The sequence below is a fragment of the Gavialis gangeticus genome, unplaced genomic scaffold (genome assembly GCF_001723915.1).
Source record: "Gavialis gangeticus isolate Ggan-Ray unplaced genomic scaffold, GavGan_comp1, whole genome shotgun sequence".
Taxonomy (NCBI): domain Eukaryota; kingdom Metazoa; phylum Chordata; order Crocodylia; family Gavialidae; genus Gavialis; species Gavialis gangeticus.
In genome coordinates, this window is record NW_017728997.1 from 6,510,489 (window position 1) to 6,530,058 (window position 19,570).

The window sequence follows — 19,570 nt, forward strand, 5'->3', positions numbered from 1 at the left end:
GACATAAGCTTACTGACTTTCTGCCTATGGTAAGAAACTCCTCCCACGGGTATGCAGATTTTAAACCCATGGGTTTAACCTTAAGTATATGCTTTGCTTGATTGGGACCTTAATATTTCATTATAGTGGCAAATTCTTTTGAAGTGGCTACTGCCAAAAGAGAAATAGTCCACCTAGTTCAACAGCGATCGCATCCCATTCAATGTTTTTTATATTACAAAACATATTTACTAATATTGTCTAACACTGCATATCTGTATTCAGTATGCCTGCAAACGGATTTTACTATTAACATACATTCGACCTCAGAACTGGGACTCAACGCCCTTCATTTATATCACAGAATTTGGCTGAAAAGGTGCTTTGTGTCAGTAGTTCACACTCACTTCAGACTCCCATTAACTTTAATGGGAGCTTTAGGGATTCAGTATCTCTGCAGATCAGAGCATAAAAAAGCACAGAATTAGAATTTAAGATGGAGGTATCAATTATATCTATATCTATCTATCTATATATATATATATATGAAGGACTGTCATTACCTTTCACCACCAAACTTCCAGTGCTGCTAGCTGTCCCAAAATGGTTTGTTGCTATACAGGTGTAACTTCCAGCATCTGATTTTGTTACATTGACAATTCTAAGGCTCCCATCTTCCAAAACTGTGATTCTGGAAAGGCAGTCAGGCATGAAAATTATTTTTTTAAGGTTAGCATAAAATTCTTTTGAGTCTGCATCAATTATTTACAGTTTGAACAGTCCATTGCCAGTTACAGATGGGATTCAACTGATACAAATCTCTCAGGGCCCAGTTCATACATACTGCATGCATCATTTACATGAGGGGGTTTTTTGTTTTTTTTTTGTATCTTCACTTGAGGGCAACTTTAATTTACACACTGGCAATTTGTGCAGTTTGAAGTGAATCTGTGCTTTGATACTCAGTGCTCCCAATGACAACTACAGCAACGTGTGGCGCACAAGCTACCTCTAACAATCTAGAGATACTCACTGCTACTGTAAGAGCTTTCATGTACTACATTTTGATTTGTGTTCATTGATTTTTTTTTTCCTGCAAGTTTTCTAATGTCTGTTCAAGTGAGGGTGCCAAACTCAGGATGCATTTCCACATCCCAACCCCATGCACAATGTATACTTACCAGTCATGTGATTCAACTGCACCGCTCATCCGTGTTAGCGAGCCCTTTCCATTAACCCCCTCCCCTTGAAAAACTCCTGGCGTGTTCAGGGGCACACAAGAATTGTATAGCAAGGGACAGTTGAAGAACCGAATGCAGTGAATGGATTCCTGCCCCGCTCCCTTCCATTTATTACATTAGTTTTGTTCCAGGGCTAACTGCACGGGCTTTTTTACTGCATCATAGATCACTCATTTTCTTTTTCACTGCTGTCACTCTGACTTAAAATACAGAATATCCATATTCTCTATTGCAAAACTCTCTGTATCATAAGCTAGGTCCATGAACTGGGGCACCAAAAAGTGTGGAGAATATTATTTCACGTGCCTTGAGACTGCAGGTACTCAGGCTTTTATGGTGTTTGGTTGACACCTAATTCAGGATGCAAAATGCAAGTGATTTACCGCATTCTGAGGAAAGCTGGCACCTTCTTGTATGCTGTGGGGTTACTGTCACCCAGCATCCACGAAAAAGCATGCATTTTTTCAATGAGCATTTTGCTTGTGGATATCTGATTTTCTGTTACAATGCTCCCAAGTTCCTCCTTCAAGTGTGTTTGCTTTCTCTTTCTAAAATTAACTCTTCTGACATCTTGTATCCCTAATCATACTATGGGGGTGATATCTGTTAAAGCACAACCACATCTGTCTGGTGCAGTAATTCTGCCAACCCACAAGAAAGACCATGTTTCAAGATTCCCTAAGAATTTCCCTCCCTTTGAACCCTCTCCAAAGGAGACTTCACACCGACACTATTGACTCGACTTAGCAGCACGGTGCCTTTCCCCAAGTCATTGCCCTTTCCTTCTTCAGTCAGAGACCTCAGGAACTTCTCTGCTCCAAGATACCATGATTGGGCCAACATTCACGGAGCTGAATGAACCTTTCCTGTGCAGAGTAGGTAAGACAGGACAATATTTTTCACTAAGGCTGAACTATTTGTTTTCAGTGACCCAGTTGTGGTTAGCCCAGATTATTCATGAATTCGGACTGAATCCATCACAGTTTTGTTTGAATTTTTTTTTTTTGGAGAGGAAGATGAAGTGACAGCGGATTGTGGTCCCATAGGATATTCCGGGGTTGGAGGTCCTCAGTCTCTCTTGTTGATGCTATTCCACTTTATATAAATACTTAAATATCTAGTGGTTACTAGACTCTAAGTTCCACCTCCCAGGGATCGCCTGAACAAACAGACTACAGAGGAGTCCTGCTTATGCTGTCCTGACCATTCAGTATTCATGCCGTATGTGTGCCCACTTTTAGCCTGGGGTTTCTCAACACAGACAAGCTATGACTGGGAAACTGCTGCAAACTGGAAACAAACCCTGAAAACATACCGTTTGGTGTTAGATTATGCTGATTTTCTCCCCATGTTTTGGTTAGGTCGCAAACAACAGATAATGGCTCTGCTCCTTTCTGGCTAAAGCATGCGTGTGAAATGGGTGTGGAGTTGTGCCCCAGTGAGAGGGGAAAGAAAACTCAAGTCAGACTGCACATTTGATGGCGAATTTATTTCAAGTCTGTGACATTTTTCCATTCATATGGGCTCTGTTGTACATTCTCCTCCCAGAAACAGTGTTCAGTCAACATGGGTGTTATAACTGATCATTGCACTCTTAAAAAAAATATTCCTAAAACACACAGGTCTCTGCAAACATTTTAGCTTTGTTCAGTAGCCTTTTCTGAACCTACAGATGATCTTTCGCATAGTCCCAAACCAGCTTAAAAGGAGTTCATGCCTGGTAATCTGTTAGAAGAAAAGACATTTGCCATAAGCCAAGTAGGAACATATTTCATATCATCACTCCTTACAGAACATAGAAACTAAGTCTTGTGGCATGGAATAAAATTTACTTGATGTAGGGGCTTCCTGATACAGTTGATGCCCTGCTGTTTGAAAGCGCAGCCTGCTAATGATTGGCATGATCAGATACTTTGGGAAACTTCTTGGCAGCAGGGTATATGCTACTCAGGTGGGTCTAGTCAATGTATTCCAGTCTGAAATAAGACTGATTACCATTTCCATTGCACTGCTGGTGACAACAGCAGATGAGAAGAGATTAGGTGTGGTATATCATTACATATTTGCTATCAATGCGTCACAGCATAAGCCCCCTGGAGAGAGAACATATCACACATTGCCCAGTGAGCTTTCAAGCCTTTCTTGATTTAGGATCATTCAAAGATCTGGTGAGCTTTACTAGTAAATAAGACGGAGATAGCTGAATGCTCTTTCCAGAAAAAGTGTGTTCAGGATTTTGAAGGAGCGTAAGCCATTATTCATCTCTGTTGATCTCCCCTCCAGCTCGATGGAAATCGGTGGTGCTCCCTGTCCCTCTAAAGTCCACAGTGACCAGGAAGAAACATTGTAGAGAGGCAAGAAACATAATAAAATATCAATGGGCATTACTATCAGCATGGTGATTTAGAACATAGGTTGGGGGGCTGGGAGGGACCTTCTACATCATCAACACATCACTATCTATTGCCAGCAACCACAGCATTCAAGTCCTTTCTTAAATTCAAAAAGCCTTGTCTTAAACGTAGTTTTATACTAAATATTGGTCCCCATTAGTTCTATTAGCAGCTGTTCCAGGATCTCACTTGTCCAATGGTTAGAAAAACCTTGCTCCAATTTTCAGCCTAAATTTTATTAGTTTGTACCTATTTATTTTTATGCTTACACTGCCCTTTCTCCCTTGGTGTGTAGCTCCTGGCAGACAGTCATCCTCCCAGCCTTCAGTTAGCTGGGCTAAATACATCCAGCTCTTTTAGGCTCCACTTGTAAAACAGACTCTGCATTCTCCTGACCACCCTAGACACATTTGTTCCCATTTTAATTAATCTTTTTTGAACATGAGTGACCAGAAATATACTCTGCCTTCCAGTAAATGTCTTACTGACGCCTTATCCAATGACATTAATTCTTTCTCTAGAAATATCTTGCTTGATACATTTTAGGACCACATTTGCTTTTTCCTTGCCTGTATCACACTGCTGGCTCCTAGCCATCCTATGATTACTATCATACTCAGATCTTATTCCTCTTCCATTGGTATTTCTAGCAGACAAGCTCCCATCTCATAGGAAAAATTATTGTTGTTAGTCTCCAATTTCACATTTATTAAAATGTGCTTGATTAAATTCACTGATTCTCTTTCTCCAGTCCTCAGCATGATCTATGTCTTCCTGCATGATAAACTGAACCTCTTTCCCAACCTTGTGTACTCAGAACATTTTAATAGCACTTCTACTTTTGTTCCAAAATCATCTTTGACCCCTGAGTAACTCTGCCAGCAAAGCCCACTGTTTATCAGTTAGGCTGTTCCTTACTCACCTAACAATTTTTTGTTCTCTACTAAGTCATAGCTAATTTCCCAATTTTCCATTATGTGAATATGGCTGCAAAAAGCCTTCCTGCATCATAAGCATACCGCCAAGTGTTGGATGTAGAAAGCAAGAGAGAAGAGACTTAGCAAAGATTATTTGCACCCAGTGCAAAAATACGAAATGCTTTAAGAAGGCACCTAGTGTGACTCCTCAGCAGATGGCAGCCAGGCAGTCAGGAGAGACACAGCAGATTTCTTTGCAGAAAAATCTTGGGAGAGGCACAGAGGAAGTTGAATATATGCCAGCCAAGCTACATATGAAAAAGTCAGGAAAAGGAAGAGAGCTACCTGCCTTAAAGAAAAGTGTAGCTGTGTTAAAATGCAGCAGAAGTCCTGCCGTATATTTTTAACTAGAATCCATCATTTCAGTCAGCTTTTAATCTTCTGTCATGACATCTATGGATGCATTCTTCTTGTCATTTATTACTGTGTGCTTATATTCGCCCGGCCCTTTCCCAGGTGGAATCCCTTGGGAAATGCTTCCTCTGGAGGGATCAAGATGAGTTCACAGCACATCTGTCCAAGGCATTTATGGAAAATTCTCCGGAGTCTGCACAGTTGGATATGACAGCTACCGACAGGAGTGCAGTCACTGCTGAGTCCAATGAGACATTTCACTCATGGGGGGCAGTGCTGAAGCCAGGCCTCATGTCAGTTGTCACTGTATGTGCTCAATGTGCACACCGAGGAAGCAGCCACTGCCTGAATTAATTCATGTTTAGGGTTAATGCATGGAGCCAGCTATAGCAGTGTCAGTGATCAGGGGCTCCTGTGCAAAGAAAAATGTGGACTTCTGGGCAATGTGTGTGAGATTCTGTGCATGGAAACTTCTGCTCTCAGTGCAAGAAGGAAGGAAAAGTGCAAGATGTCCTAAGATTAGTACTAAACCCTCCCCCTATGCCTCCACCCTGGCTGCTGCTGACACATACATGGCAACGAAGTGGAGAAGGCAAGAAACAATTCATCAGTCTTCCTCTAGTTATCAGGGATCTTCCAATCTCTTTAACCTGTACTATTGCATGGGGAGATAACCCAAGAGGATAACCCAACAGGTGCTTGGCAGGATTTCATAGATCTCATAGACATTAGGGCTGGAAGGGACCTTGGAAGATCAAGTCCAGGATAAATAACACTGTATCAATAGTAGAGTTAGTAATGCCTGTTGCTTAACTAGTTTATGGATTTTACGTCAGGTTATGAATTTCTGGCAGCTCTCCAGTAACTAGAGGAAGATGGTACATTACTACTTATCCACCTCTCTATGTTGCCATGTATCAATGTATGGATTGAATAAACTGTATAGTGAAATACAGGATTTTGTCCATCTACTGCTGTATCCTAAATCTCACGGTGGCGAGAAACAGCTACTTCCAGGAAAGCACTTGTGGCTGCTATTCATTTCAATGTTTAAGAAAGCAAAAAGTTGAAGATGTTCTTGACCTGCACTAAATTCAAAGCAACACAACAAAAGCAAGCTCAACAATATTCTCCAGTCCATAAAAGGCAATCCCACCCACCTCTCTCCATCCCTGCTTATCTACAATGTACATTTTGTCTATTAAATTGAAGTCCATGTAGTAGAAGGTAATGGGTAATTATTTTAACTCTTTGAAATGTGCTTTGGATAGCGCAAAAAGTAGGACTGACTTCCGTTGATTTTTGCTGCTTCATAGATTTTCTTTGTGTATCCACATTAAGTGAGGGAAAAGGCTCATTGTAGGCCATTGATGGCTCTCATACTGCTAATTAGATTGAAAGAAAATATTTCAACATCTCTTGATCAACCACTTTAAGCAGTTTGGTTGAAAATTTTCTTTCAAGATGAGAAGTTCAAATTAAATGAGGCATTGTTCACCATACTTTGTTCTCTAATATATCCACTAAATACATTTTATAATTAGTTGCAAAGAATGATTTGAAAGTAAAGCATCATTTTCCATAAAAGCATGTATTACTGGTAATGAAGACTCAAATGTCAATTGCTGAATATTTTCCCCCAAATTGAATAGTTCTATAAAACTACTTCAAAGTGGAAAGTGAGGGGAAAAAAGTAATATTCTTTGGACAGCGTGTTAATGTGGCCATTGTTTGCAACTCATTTACTGTACAGTAATAGAGGCTTAGTCAGTAAGAATGGCATTAGCAAATGTGACGTTTTCCACTGAGTTTTATCAAAAATCAATGCTAATTTTTTTTCAGTCTCTATCAATCACTATTTACACATTCTGTCCGATTAATACATGCGGCAGTTTATGCTCTACTAGTCATCCTTTAATTTCGGTAGCATTTGGATCAAGGCCTCCAAGAATTTTACTTATTGTGAAATCTGGATTGGAAAGGCAAAAATCTCCATCCGAATTCACCAGACTATAATCACTTTGCTGATTCCAGGAAAGCATAATAATAATGAAACCAACAGGCTCCTTCCAACTTCATATCTTGGAAAAGTCTGCCAGATATATCTTTTTTTAGCAATCTTCACCACTTCCTTCTTCTTTCCTCTCTCTCTAAAGTGCTTAGGTATTTATAAGATTTGAATAACCCGTTAAAATCAGTATTAGAGGACCATTACAAGACAGGTGCTCATAAACATTATTTGAGTGGTTACCACTCAAAGTTTTCAGGAAATGACTATACACATGGTACAGTACTATTTAGTCTCAGGGCAATGATGATAAACAAATATTTAGAATGGATCCAATCCCTACTCAAATCAATGGGAGTCTTTACATTGTCTTCAATGGGCTTTGCATTTTGCCATAACTTTAATATAGATATTACCACCAACTATGAGACTATAAATCAGACTTTCCTCCTGCAAGGCTAGTTGAGCTTAAGAGAACACTGGACTGGAAAATGTCTGACACATCCAGCTCTATGAAGTAGACATGAAACTCAGAGTTGTGAAGGCTACCTATTAGGAGATCACCTTCTATTGAGTAGGAAGAAGAATATTTGAAAAATTAGTCGGTATTTATTTGCTGAATTAAAGACAAATATTGGTGATATCGGACTTGATTCAACAACAACAACAGCGGCAAGTTGGGTTTCTCACGCTAGAAGTTGATTTCTTGGTTTTTCAGCATATAGAATTCAACATGTCCCTTTCCATGGGCTGGATATAGCCCATTAATTTTCACTGGTCATAAATATTTAAATTAAAAACCTCTTTCAAAAATGTACCGTGACAAGATCTGCTAAAACTATATCTTGTAACACAATCCATAAGACCCTCGGGCATCAAGCTACAGCATATTCACTGGGGAAGTGCAAAACAGGTTTCAAAGTATTGTCATATATGAACTATTCATTTTTAGGATGAAACACCCTTGTTTAATACCTTAAATGTCCTCTTAAAAGATCTGGACATTCCCCCTACGAATCAGGCCATTATGATAGCATACTTGGGCATGGTACGTCACTTCATTCGTAGTATACACTTATGAATGTGTATACTCCCACTGATTCCAACATATATTCCCATTGATTTCTAAAGTCTTTGCAGAACTGGACCCACAAAATCTGCCTCTGTCATGTCATATATGTGACCACAAGATATAACATTCAGTACTGTGGTTCTTTGGTACTATAATATTATTTACAGAAGGGAGGGTAAAAATAATGCAAAAAAATTGGTTAGATTGTCTAAACCAGGCTTGTCCAACATGCGGGCCTCCAAGCTATTTTCTGAGGCCTGAGGTGCTGCAACGGGAAATGAAAGTAAACACTGTACTTTCGTTTGGGGGGGGGGTGATGTGATACCGCTTCCTGTGAGGTCTTTGAATATGGCTTGCTGGCCCACTGGGTGATAAAAAGTTCGTGATCTGGCCCCACATTCAAAAAGGCTGGACACCCCTGGTCTAAACACATTTTGTGGTCCTTACAGAGTACCAGGAGGTTGAAAGATTCTGCTGAAACTAATTAAAAGTCCTCCTCGTTCATTTTTTTTCCCTTTAGAAGTCATTTTGCTGCCCAGGTGAGATTTTCCAGGGTCCAGCATGGATGTACTTTATGATTTCCAAATTTAAACCATTTGACTTGATTTTGAGCGTGCAGGTTCCCTGCTAATACCCGTGTCAATAATAGATAAGGCAAATTGAAAATGTAAATCTGCTATGACTTTTCTATAGGTTAGTGCAACTGACCTACCTGTAGGCTGCCTTTTAATAATTGATACTATCACAGAAAAGCCAAAGAAGATAAAGTATAAATTTGGAAAAAAAAAAAAACTAAAGGAGGAACAAGGTACTTCAGCATCCCTCTATCCCTAAAAGAGATCATCTTATCCTCAACATATTACATTATCTGTAACGTACAGAAGCTGTTGGTCTTGGCTGTCAACTAGAGATTTTAGATCTTCAGAGAATACGAACATATCTGGAATTATGAGATAAATTGAATCTGTGTTTTTTAAAATGAGGCTTTAGGTTCTAATCATTGAAGAGCTGACCTTGTCATTCTTGTAAATCAACATCAGTCTGGGGACGGGGGACTTTTAAAAATGCTGAAAATAATTCCCTCCAACCTGTCTTTTTATTTTATTTTATTTTTCTGTAACAGCAGCCAATGATAAAAGTCACAAGCTGAACACTTCCTGTCACCCTAAAGAAGAGGTCTCTCCCCACATTGCTATGTACATAATTTTCACGACAGGTTCTTGTTGATGTTATACTGCCAACGTGATTGTGAATGCCCTTTACTGTCTTGAAAGTAAAATGAAGAAGTGCCTTGAGGCATTTGCTTGGCATGGACCTTGGAAAAGAGAACACACAAAGGACAGTTAGGGACCAAAACCTATTTAACACTAGCATTTCCAACAGCAGTCAAATATGGTGCGGAGAGTAACACATTTATCAAGGGCCATTACGTGTCCCATTGAAATCCAAGAGTGTTGTCATCAATGCTCTTGTCGATCCAACACCAACACTGGGGTGGGGTGGAAATAATTTTGTAACCATGTCAAAAACCTGAAATAACTCCACCAGGCCTCAGAGCAAAGTGTTTGTGTAACTGCACTATTCATTTCAGTCAAAAAACACCTTGGATCTGTTGTGCAATTTCAAACCCCTTCTACCCCCCCGGCCCATGCAATATTCATTTGCTCTGACAAACCCAGCCTTGCACTATTTACTATCACAGCTTGTTCTTAGAAGCACATTAAATATTAAAAAAAAAATAGTAAGGGTCCAGGAACTAAATGTAAGAGCTTTGCTGAGAGCCAGGGGTTGATAAGCATTGCTGGTATCTTCCAATCAGCTGGGAAGAGAGAAGTCTTTATGTATGTTAAGGTGACATGCAAACTACTAACAGATTTCATGCGGATGTATTTACTATTACAAGGGACATGCAGTTGCACTGATAGCTGAAAAATTAAAATTGAGCAAGTGATGATACTGCAAATATTCACATGCACATTGAATAAGGTATGCCTGCCTTCCCTGCTAAGCTGGTGGAAACACATGGAGTGTGAATGGGGTGTAGGGATGTGGCACATGGTGTGGCATTAGTACTGTTACTAGTATCAGGTAAGCTCCTGGTCTTTTGGATTATGTGTCTCTTCAAAGCAGAGTACTCATTGCAATTAAATGGCAATTTTCTCTACAAACAGACATATTAGTACTTCTACAATGAAATCCGTTATGTTGCTGCTTATTTGATAATATTAATATTTCAATTTACGAAATACAATAATATCTTTACTTGCTTCAGCTCTTGATTAAACACATAAATCAGAAATATTTCATGCTTAGCCAAGTGAATGTTTTTAATTTTAGTTCCCCAGGAAACAATTTTTAGGATGTCTGATCCTTTTTCTGCTACAGGGAGAAAAGATGTCTTAGAGGAGGCATTCAAATGAACGTCAGCTGGAAGAAACAACAGTGAGTGCAATTTCAGATAAAACTACCATTGATCCCTTCATGTACAGCCTTTATGGCCGTGGTTGACATGGCTATTGAAGAGAGACCGTGGTGACAGAATTCTTCTAAAAGATAATCTGTCTTCTGTGGGAAGATTTAGGTTAAATGTACCTGTGAAAAACAGTGTATTTCAGCCTGTGTGATGAATGGCCCACTAGCCATCCTCTGGAACCTTAGGGGAGAAAAAATTCATGGATCCGACAAACCCAACTGACCAGAAAGCGCATCTGACAATGTATTTGTTCAGTCTCTAACCATAATTCTATAGACAGCAAAGGGCCTCAACATGTTTTGAGCAATTTTTAAAGCTAACTCTGGACCTGATCATGCTATGAATTCAATCAGGTGCACTGCATCATTTCTGGTTTTATGCATCTCCCTGTGCTTTTATCTCATTACTTTGTAATGCGCTACCCTTTTCCTAATATTCATCACTAAACTAACTAAAGGACTGAGATAATTGAAGTGATCCCATGGGGAAAAAAAAAAAAGGTTGACACATTATTCTACTTCAGTAAAATAAAAATGCCAAAATATTTATAGGGCTGATTGTACACCTTTTGCTAGTAAAAGCTGTTCATGATAATGTTCCCACGAAAGTCAGCAAAACTCTCCCTGAGTAACTGCTTGCATTTACGCCTATTGGAAGTACTTTGAGACCAGGACCTTGTCTTCATACATGATCATAATGTTTCTTAGTCTGATTAAATGGTGCATATGCACTTATTTATCACTGTTGGAAAATCAGTCACTAGTGAAGTGAAGTCAGAAATAAGAAGCAGAAAGGATGTGACTAGGAACTCCATTCTGCACCTTTATACCTAGTGAGCTGGTGTCAATATTGGGTCCTGATGGACAGATCCATATTCTACTTAACACGGTGTGAGGTCTTCCATGGCGTTAATCAGGGCTGCATTACATCCTGAGTCTAGGAAGAGCACTGCTCTTTGGCAGCGATCAGCACTTCCCAGGTTTGAATTCTACCAAGTGGTACATAGAAAACATGGCTGAAAAACAAGTGCATCTTACAGAATAGGTTTTCACAGCTGTACTGTGCCCTACCTAAACCAAACATCTCAAGCAGAGATTTTAGGTCATGACATGAGGAGAATCAGAGACTCCATGAAATCCATTAGTGACTTCATTATTGCTGCTTGGAAGACACTCAAATACTGCAGCGAATGGTGGCCATGAAAAGCCCAAAATAAAGCAAGAGATAAACAGATCATGGGAAGAAAACAGTCTTGTAGACTGGGCTAATTAAATAAGGCTGATGGGATGCCTGGATTTTAAAGCAGCTTTCTATACCACATAATATTTCTGTCCAATTTAAAATCACTGTGGTAATTTAGCTGTCACATTAGGTATGACTACAGTGCAGGCAGCTTGTGCTAGCATTGCATTAAAATGTTTTTATTTTAAAATCAAACTAAACTCATAATTGAATATAAACACTGGTGCTAGGTCACCTACTACTGCATTAGGTGAATACAACTGTCTCCCTTAAAGACTTGTTAGTTTTCTAGTAGAAGACCCCGCAGATCATCGAGTCTGTTATTGGCTGGACCCGACGATCTGCGAGGTCTCTTCCGGACCCTACGGATCTATGAATCTAAGAGAAGATGTAACAACCTCAGCTCCTTCAATACACCCCGTAAAAGGATAGGGTTTATACTGCAGACACTACAGCCTGCTACAAAGTCTACTGAAGTCAGCAGCAGTCTTTCCATTAACTTGGATGGGCACCAGATTAGGCCCTTGCTTAGCCATGCCAATTGGCAGGTCTTTTAACAGTAATACCACATTAGCTAAACGCCTGAAGTTTTAGACTTGAGACACCCCTCTGTAATGTCTTTGAGCTTCGTGGCACCCTATTTCAAGACTGCTACGTTTCCTACAGTGAGTACCTCTCCTTATGCTTTGTGGCACCCTTACAAGGATCTCACTGGGTGGCAGGGCACCTCTAAGAGCATGGCAAGAGGTGGTGCTCGCTGCTTAGTGCCGGCAGAGGATGTTTGGTGTGCAGACGGGAGCTTGGTCGACACTGAAGGGAGGCAGCTGTCCCAGCAGAAGGTGCAAGGGGGTGACAGTGGCTGCTGGTACATAGGTAGGTTCTAGGTAAAGATGGCAGGGGCATAACATTGCTGTGCCTTATTCTCCTGCCCCCACTCTGCCTACTGCCACCTCTACCCAAGGGGGAGAGTGTAGCCCCAGCTGCATCTCTGGGGACTTGGATGGTGGTAACAGAGCCACTGTTCCCCACAGCTCCTTCTACCAGCTCCACGAGCGTGGGAGGAGCAGGGGAATGAGCTGGGCTGAAAAAGGAGGGCCCCATGTCCACCTGCCTGTGACAGACTGTGCTACTCTGAGCACAGGGCAGTTGGTGCAAGGGCTTCCTGTGGGCTATGCTTTACAGGTCAGCTTATTCGCCTGCCCTTCCCATGCTCCTGGAGCTGGTGCAAGGGCCTGTGGGGAGGGCTGCCAGGGTGTTTAGGCAGAGGCAGGGTGGAAGAGCCTGTGTTTACCTGCTCTTACAAGGGCCACGCACCCCAGGACGCTGCAGTACCCCAGTCCAGACTCACTGCCCAAGCTGAAATCGTGGCCCCCAAGGATTCATATGGATGAGAAAAAAAACCCTCACTGGAGCCAGGATTTCACACCTCATCTCACAGATGCAAAAAGTGGTGCTTTTCTCCTAGCTCTTGAGAGAGACACCCAGAGCTGCTATTTTATAAACAAAACACATGGGAACTTATTCCAAGGTTTAATAGTCATCTCCGCTCATCTCCTGAGGTGACAGGTATTTTTTCGATTGTATATATTGATAGCTGGATGGGAAAATAACCTGGGAAGAGCTGTGAAATCAGCCAAGCAGTGGGCTACAATGGGGAGACACTTGGCTAGAGATGCATTTTTGGAACATGTACATAGTCCATATGTGGTGCTTTGAGGGAGGGAGGTTAGACCTCCAGAGAGATGGAGCTCCCTGGGCCCTGATACATGGCTCAGGTCTCCAAGATGCCTCTTTGTGTGTGTGGCTGGGGCCTTCACTGGATCCTATGAAACCAGTGTGGTTCTCAGGCGATCCACGGGTTCTGGTGGCTGACCACCCCATTTCCGGTGGGGGAAATGCCTCCCTACTGAATTGCTATGAAACTAAGGAATTTTTTTTTCTTAAAAAAGAAAAAAACAAAATATTTTATGAAAATCAGTAAAATCCTACCCCTGGTCTGAGTGATATTAGGGATATTTTGAATGCTGAATCAGGAACACATTCAAAGATGGTTTGATCAAATAAAAGCAAAGGGCCGCTGTCTGGCCAACACTGATGGAAATTCTCTTTTATAATTTGTTCTGGTGACTCAGTGTCCCCACCAGATTGCTACTATTACAAAAGCAGTAAATTAGTTAGGATGCTCTGGGATACACTGATATTTGCATGATTTGGTGTAGTCGGCTCTGGTTGTGGCCTGAGGCCACAGAAGGTAGAAAAAAGCCCTACTAAAATAAAACTTCAGGTCTTTCTAATTATCAATCATGTAAGCCTGCATTTATCTTAGGTATGAATGGTTTTTCATACAGTGAAAAAAGTAGCAATTACATTTTTTTTTCATTTAACCATTCATACCTAAGTTTTGATACCTTGCAATTCCATTATAACAATGCTCTCTAGGACTGGGAGAAAAGTTCATTAACAGGGTGTTCTGTACGAGGGTTAGTCAATTTGCTGCAACATAATAATAATAATAATAATAAAAAAAAAGGTTCCTGCTATTGGGATTGTTAAAATGGGGGTTTGTTATAATGAGATTGACCTATATTTAGCTCTTGGAGAATGCGAAATGCATTTCCTTCACTGAAATGAATCGCTGTGTATGAACTTACTTCCTCTTCATTATAGAATTTTAAGTTGCAAAGTTGAGCAAAACGTAAGCTATATTTTTCCAGGTTTTTGTTAAGGGGAATTAAAAATATTATTCCAAATAAGCTTTTTTTTCAGAGTGAGATATTCTTAAGATCATGGGGCAGATTTTTTCCATGTTCAAATCCAAGCTGACTCCACTGAATTAAAACCATATCAACTGACATTAGTCAAGGATTTTGTCCCTTATATTTTCTCTTTCCAGAAAAGTTATAATACCGTGAAGCTCTTGTTCAAATGAATCAGCTTGATTCCAGCATGTAATAGTATCAATATACATGAAGATCTGTTGTATCTTCATTTTTCCTTTTCTTTTTTTTTTAAATGAAATGCATCTGCAGAGTATTAGAACAAGTATGAAACTGATATATGCTCATTGAACTGATATAAGAAAACATGGGATGGGAGGGGAGAGGGCAGTATTTACAGCTATTAGAGGTTTCATGCAAGTTGCTTAAAAATGCCCTGGGTCAAAATTCAAGTATAAAAATATCTCTGGGTTATCAAAGAGGAATAATTCTCTACAAAAAACAAATCTTCCTTGCAGGAAGCTGATAACGGGGGAAAAAAAATAAATCAAATGGTGCTAAGAACCCCAAAGGAAAAATGAAAAGAGAGTAGTGCTGTGAATTTTAAATAATAGAAAACCTTTCGTGTGCTCTCCCTTCCTGCTGATAATTCTTTATGCAAATGATTAAGAAATTTAGGGAAACTAATTCATGAAAAATAAACATTTGGGTAGGCCATTTTAGGTACAGCCATGGAAAACTCATTTGTCTTGGCTTTCACTGGGCCGTGGAATGGGGCACATTTTGTCATGAATTGAGCGGTGAGGGAGGATTAATTCGAGTAGTTAAGGGTCTAGTATTTCCAAGTACCCTCACTTTGGTTCAAACCAGTGGGAAATGAGAGCACAGAGAATAAACAGGAATGTTTTGCTCCTCATGGGATTGCAGCCTTATGGCACAAACTTCCTGTTTTATTTCTATCCATAGAAAGTTAAAAATGGCTGTCTGTCCCCAAACTAAAAAGGGAACTTTGGGCTTTGAAGGAAGGGGCTGATATACAATTTAATGTCTGCTTTGGGACAGGCACATGCAGCACTCTTTGTGGGGAAAAAAATGTATCATCAGGACCATGTTCCTTTTCCATTAACTGGAAATCCCGAAGGATTTCTCTGTCATCTATATGGCATGGTGGGAGCTGGCACTAGAATTGAATATTTATATTTTAATTTGCCCATATGTAGAGGCCAGTACTAAGCCCTTTGTACAACCTAGGCCTACTGCTGAGAGAGCTAGAGCAGAGCACCATGCAGGGAATTATTTCATATAGTCTCCAGAGTCTCTTACAAGCTGTCTTTGTGCTGGCATCATGTTAACCTTATGGCGGCAGCGTGGAAGCATAGGAGCTTGGAAACCGGCCTCGGGAAGGTTTGTCAGACCTATGCAGATAGAGCTATAGTCACCACAAGTACTTTCTAGCTGGCAAGGAGCAAGGGGCAGGCCCCAGTTTGGGAAGGCTAGTGCCCACATGCGAATCCTGGTTGCATCTACACATGTGCTTTCCCATGGAGTAGAGTAATTAGCTCCCCAGTAAAATGTCACAGTCTACATGTGCGCCAGTATTAGGGCACTGTAAATTAATGAACTCTGCTATAAAATAGTACTGTCAGGACAATACTATCTTACAGCAGAGTAAATTACTGCACTAAAATGCATGTGTGAACCCTGACCGTAAATTGTTCCAGGTGAGCCCAGCTAGCTGGGGGCCCGCTTTGTGCCTGGCAGCTGTCCAAGGTGCACATGTAGATGCTGCACCCAGAAGCAGTTTCCTCTGGCTCAAATGGCTCCGGACTTTATTGCATCATATTAACTGCATGTGTAGAAACACCCCATTACCACGTAAAACCCACTTATCTCAGGTTTTGTGCAAACGAAGGGAATTTCACACCAATAGTCTACGGTGTTTTACCAATATGACTTCATTCAACTTCTCTAAAGTCCAGCGGGCTCCTTAAGACTACCCGTAATTATCATAAGACATAAGGTGTGGGCAGATGCAATGCTTCAAAAACACTTCAAACGGATCGGAAACATTTTTAAAGCAACTGAAATGATTCAAAATAGGAGCTCTGTAAAATAAATATTGTTTGGGAGCATTTCCCTTTTTGTTATGGCTTGACAGAGAGAGGAAACGTGATTTTCCTAAGATCTCAAGTAGAGTCACTGCTATCGCAACGAAGAGGACTCAAGAATTGTGGCTTCCAGCTCCCCGTTCCAACACCCTTACATACTGAAATCATAACTTGGAGTCCTATGTGCCTAGACTAGGCACTTCGCAATGAAGAACACAAAGATTAAACGAAACCCATCAGAAGCTTGTAAAAAACATTATTTTCTTATGAGGAAAAATATGTACATGCACACAGATTTTCTATGTGAATCAGCTGCTGACACAAACCATTTTTGGAACCATTCGCGAGACTAGAACAGAAGCAGTAAATGCATTCTCAGCTTCTTTGTTCCAGCTGATACCATCTGAATAGAGGCCCAAAGGCATAGTCTTTCAAAGATAAGACATTCTTTTGCTTAGTTTCAACGAAAAACGCCCAGGGTACAAAGACAGATTACCCACTCCACTCATAATTGACATTAACATGGCTCTTAAAGATGCAAAGACACATTTTAAATTACTCGAAACCAATATTTAAATACTCATCAAAAATAGCACAAGTTTGCTAGCATCTCTGAGAAGAGTATTTTTGGAAACTTCCCCCCCAGCAGCATAATTATTTACTCTGATTACAAATGTATTAAAGCTTAACTTGCATGTAACATCATGATTTATTTTTTTTTAAATAGGACAAGATTTTAAAAAAGAGATCAATGTTATTTTTTTCCTGCAAAATGCCTAAAAGTTATTAAAATCAGGTTCCTTCAGTGAGGGGATATAGTCACATCAATCTAAACTGGATTGTAGGAGGCCAACTTCAGAAAATTGGCCAGGAATATATACATTTTTCCCCACCAAATGAGGAGAAAAGTTCCTCTGCCTCCCTGCAGGAAGAGGGTTTTTTTTTTCCCCCCTTCTCTACCGAGTGCTCACACTAAACAAGTAATACATTAGCCTTATGCACACAATACACTGGGATCAGTTTAATGATCACTGAAATGAAGGCTCTTCCAGCATGGAAAGTAGCAGCTGCTTAACAGCGCACAGCTAATGATATGCATGGGGTCTGGTAGGTGGGCATGGGGAGCCTCTCACCGTGCTTTGAAGACAGACCATGCCTGTCATGGGTACACCCATGCTCCTTGAAAGTGTGGTTCTGCTTCGGAAGAGCCACAGCTGAGTCCCGACTGAAGAAGCCCGTTGACAGCTTTGGGTGAAACTAATACTGAAAGGTTAGTCATTGCCTTGGCTAGGTAGGCTTATCTAGCATCCAGCTTCTTGTAAAATCGTTGTCATGATGATGATGAAGCCAGGAGGCTCTGCGTTTGCATAAAGAGTGACTATTTCATTAAATCTTCTTTCACCATGCTAAGAATAATTTGCACAGCACGCTCAATACCAAACCGTCTCTGACAACATGCAGGACTTGACGGGGCAAAGGTGGACGCAGCCTGTCAGCTCAGGGTCACTGCTTGAAATATGGCTCAGGTTAGTATTAAAATCATTAATGTCTGAAAAGACTTCTGTAAAATTAACTGGTCTGTGATGAGTCCCATTTCAACAAGCAGCGACACTAAGGACAAGATTCATGGCTTAACCCCTGAACTTGAGCAAGGGAATAGAAGGACTGAAGGTATCTCCTCACTGCGCTGGGTGCAATTCCTAATTCATCAGAGACCACCAAATTTGAGGGGCTGCCACTCCTCCTGTACAATAAGGAACGGCAAAGGTGGGAATTAAAAAAATCCTTGATCCTGCTGCCATATACCCAGAAATGGTTTGAAGGATTACTGTCTTCATGGAGCAACAGGGAACCAAATATTACACGAAGTATATGTTGCACTACACACCGCCCCTTACTTGGGATTGACAGAGAGAGTTAGTTAGCTTCGTTAGTCGAAAGCTAGGCAGAGGGCAGGGCAGTATAATACCTTATAACTGGTTCAGAGAGGAATGAGCTTTCATAGGCTATTGCCTACTTCATCAGATGCTATGAATGGTCTTGCAGAGCGTGGGAATACTACATAGAAAGGAATCAGGTCATTTAAATACCAAGGATAGGGGAAAGGGAGGAGAGGTCAAGGCAAGCTGAAGGTGCTACATTGCCCTACTTTCTGCTTTGGGATTGACGGTATTGCTACACTTGCATATAAGGAATCAGTTGGACACCTCAGGTAAAAACTGGACACTAGAATCTTGGACAGGAAACTCTTCCCTGGTCTGTCCAGTTCAGAGGTTAAAGACAGTTGATTGGGACAGGGCACTACTACTGCCTGAATTATACTTCTTGTAGACCTGTATTTTTGGAAGAACATAACCCCTTTTAGAAACAATTTTCTAGTTAAAAAAAAAAAGTGAAAAAAATTACTGAACCCAAATTACAAGGCTGTTTAATATATTTAAACCCCTTTGTTTCCATACTGCAATTCCGCATTCTTTGGTAGGAAGAGAATCCAATTTTTTAATAATAAAGTTGTCTTTAATGTTCAGTGTCGATAATACTGACCTAAAACAGCTATTTGATAGAGAGAGAGGGATAGAGGCAATAACTAGGTCTTTATGAAGCAATACGGGTTCTACAAAACCACAGTTTTTGATTAACAATACATTCAAATTATTATAGAAAATATATTAGTCAGAATGTCTTTTTGTTAGTTAAAAAAAAATCCAAGGGAACTGTATCCCTCCAGTAATGCATGCACACACCTTCCATTAGCGTTAATTGGACGTATGTGAATGCATCAAAGTAAAGTAGGTTTATTTCATTTTCTTTCTCTTAAATCAACTGTTGCAGGCTTCATATTAAGGAAAGACTGAGAGTCAGGAATAGTACACTGTATCAGGCTTAAAAAATTAATGGAAATGACCACATATAAAGGCAGAGATATTCCAGCACCTAACCCCAATGGCTGGGTGGCACAAGGCTGCTCCAGATGTGACAAAAGAGCTCTCTCCCCTCTCCCATACC

The 19,570-nt window shown here is 40.5% G+C and overlaps 1 protein-coding gene across 1 annotated transcript in view; it reads right to left on the reverse strand.

The window, feature by feature from the left end:
• Positions 1 to 19,570, reverse strand: part of CNTN4 (contactin 4) — a 281,651-nt gene that overhangs the window by 87,907 nt on the left and 174,174 nt on the right. The window contains exon 10 of the mRNA XM_019504718.1: positions 543 to 670. Within this exon, the coding sequence (XP_019360263.1) occupies positions 543 to 670 (128 nt within the window). The remainder of the gene's footprint in view (positions 1 to 542; positions 671 to 19,570) is intronic.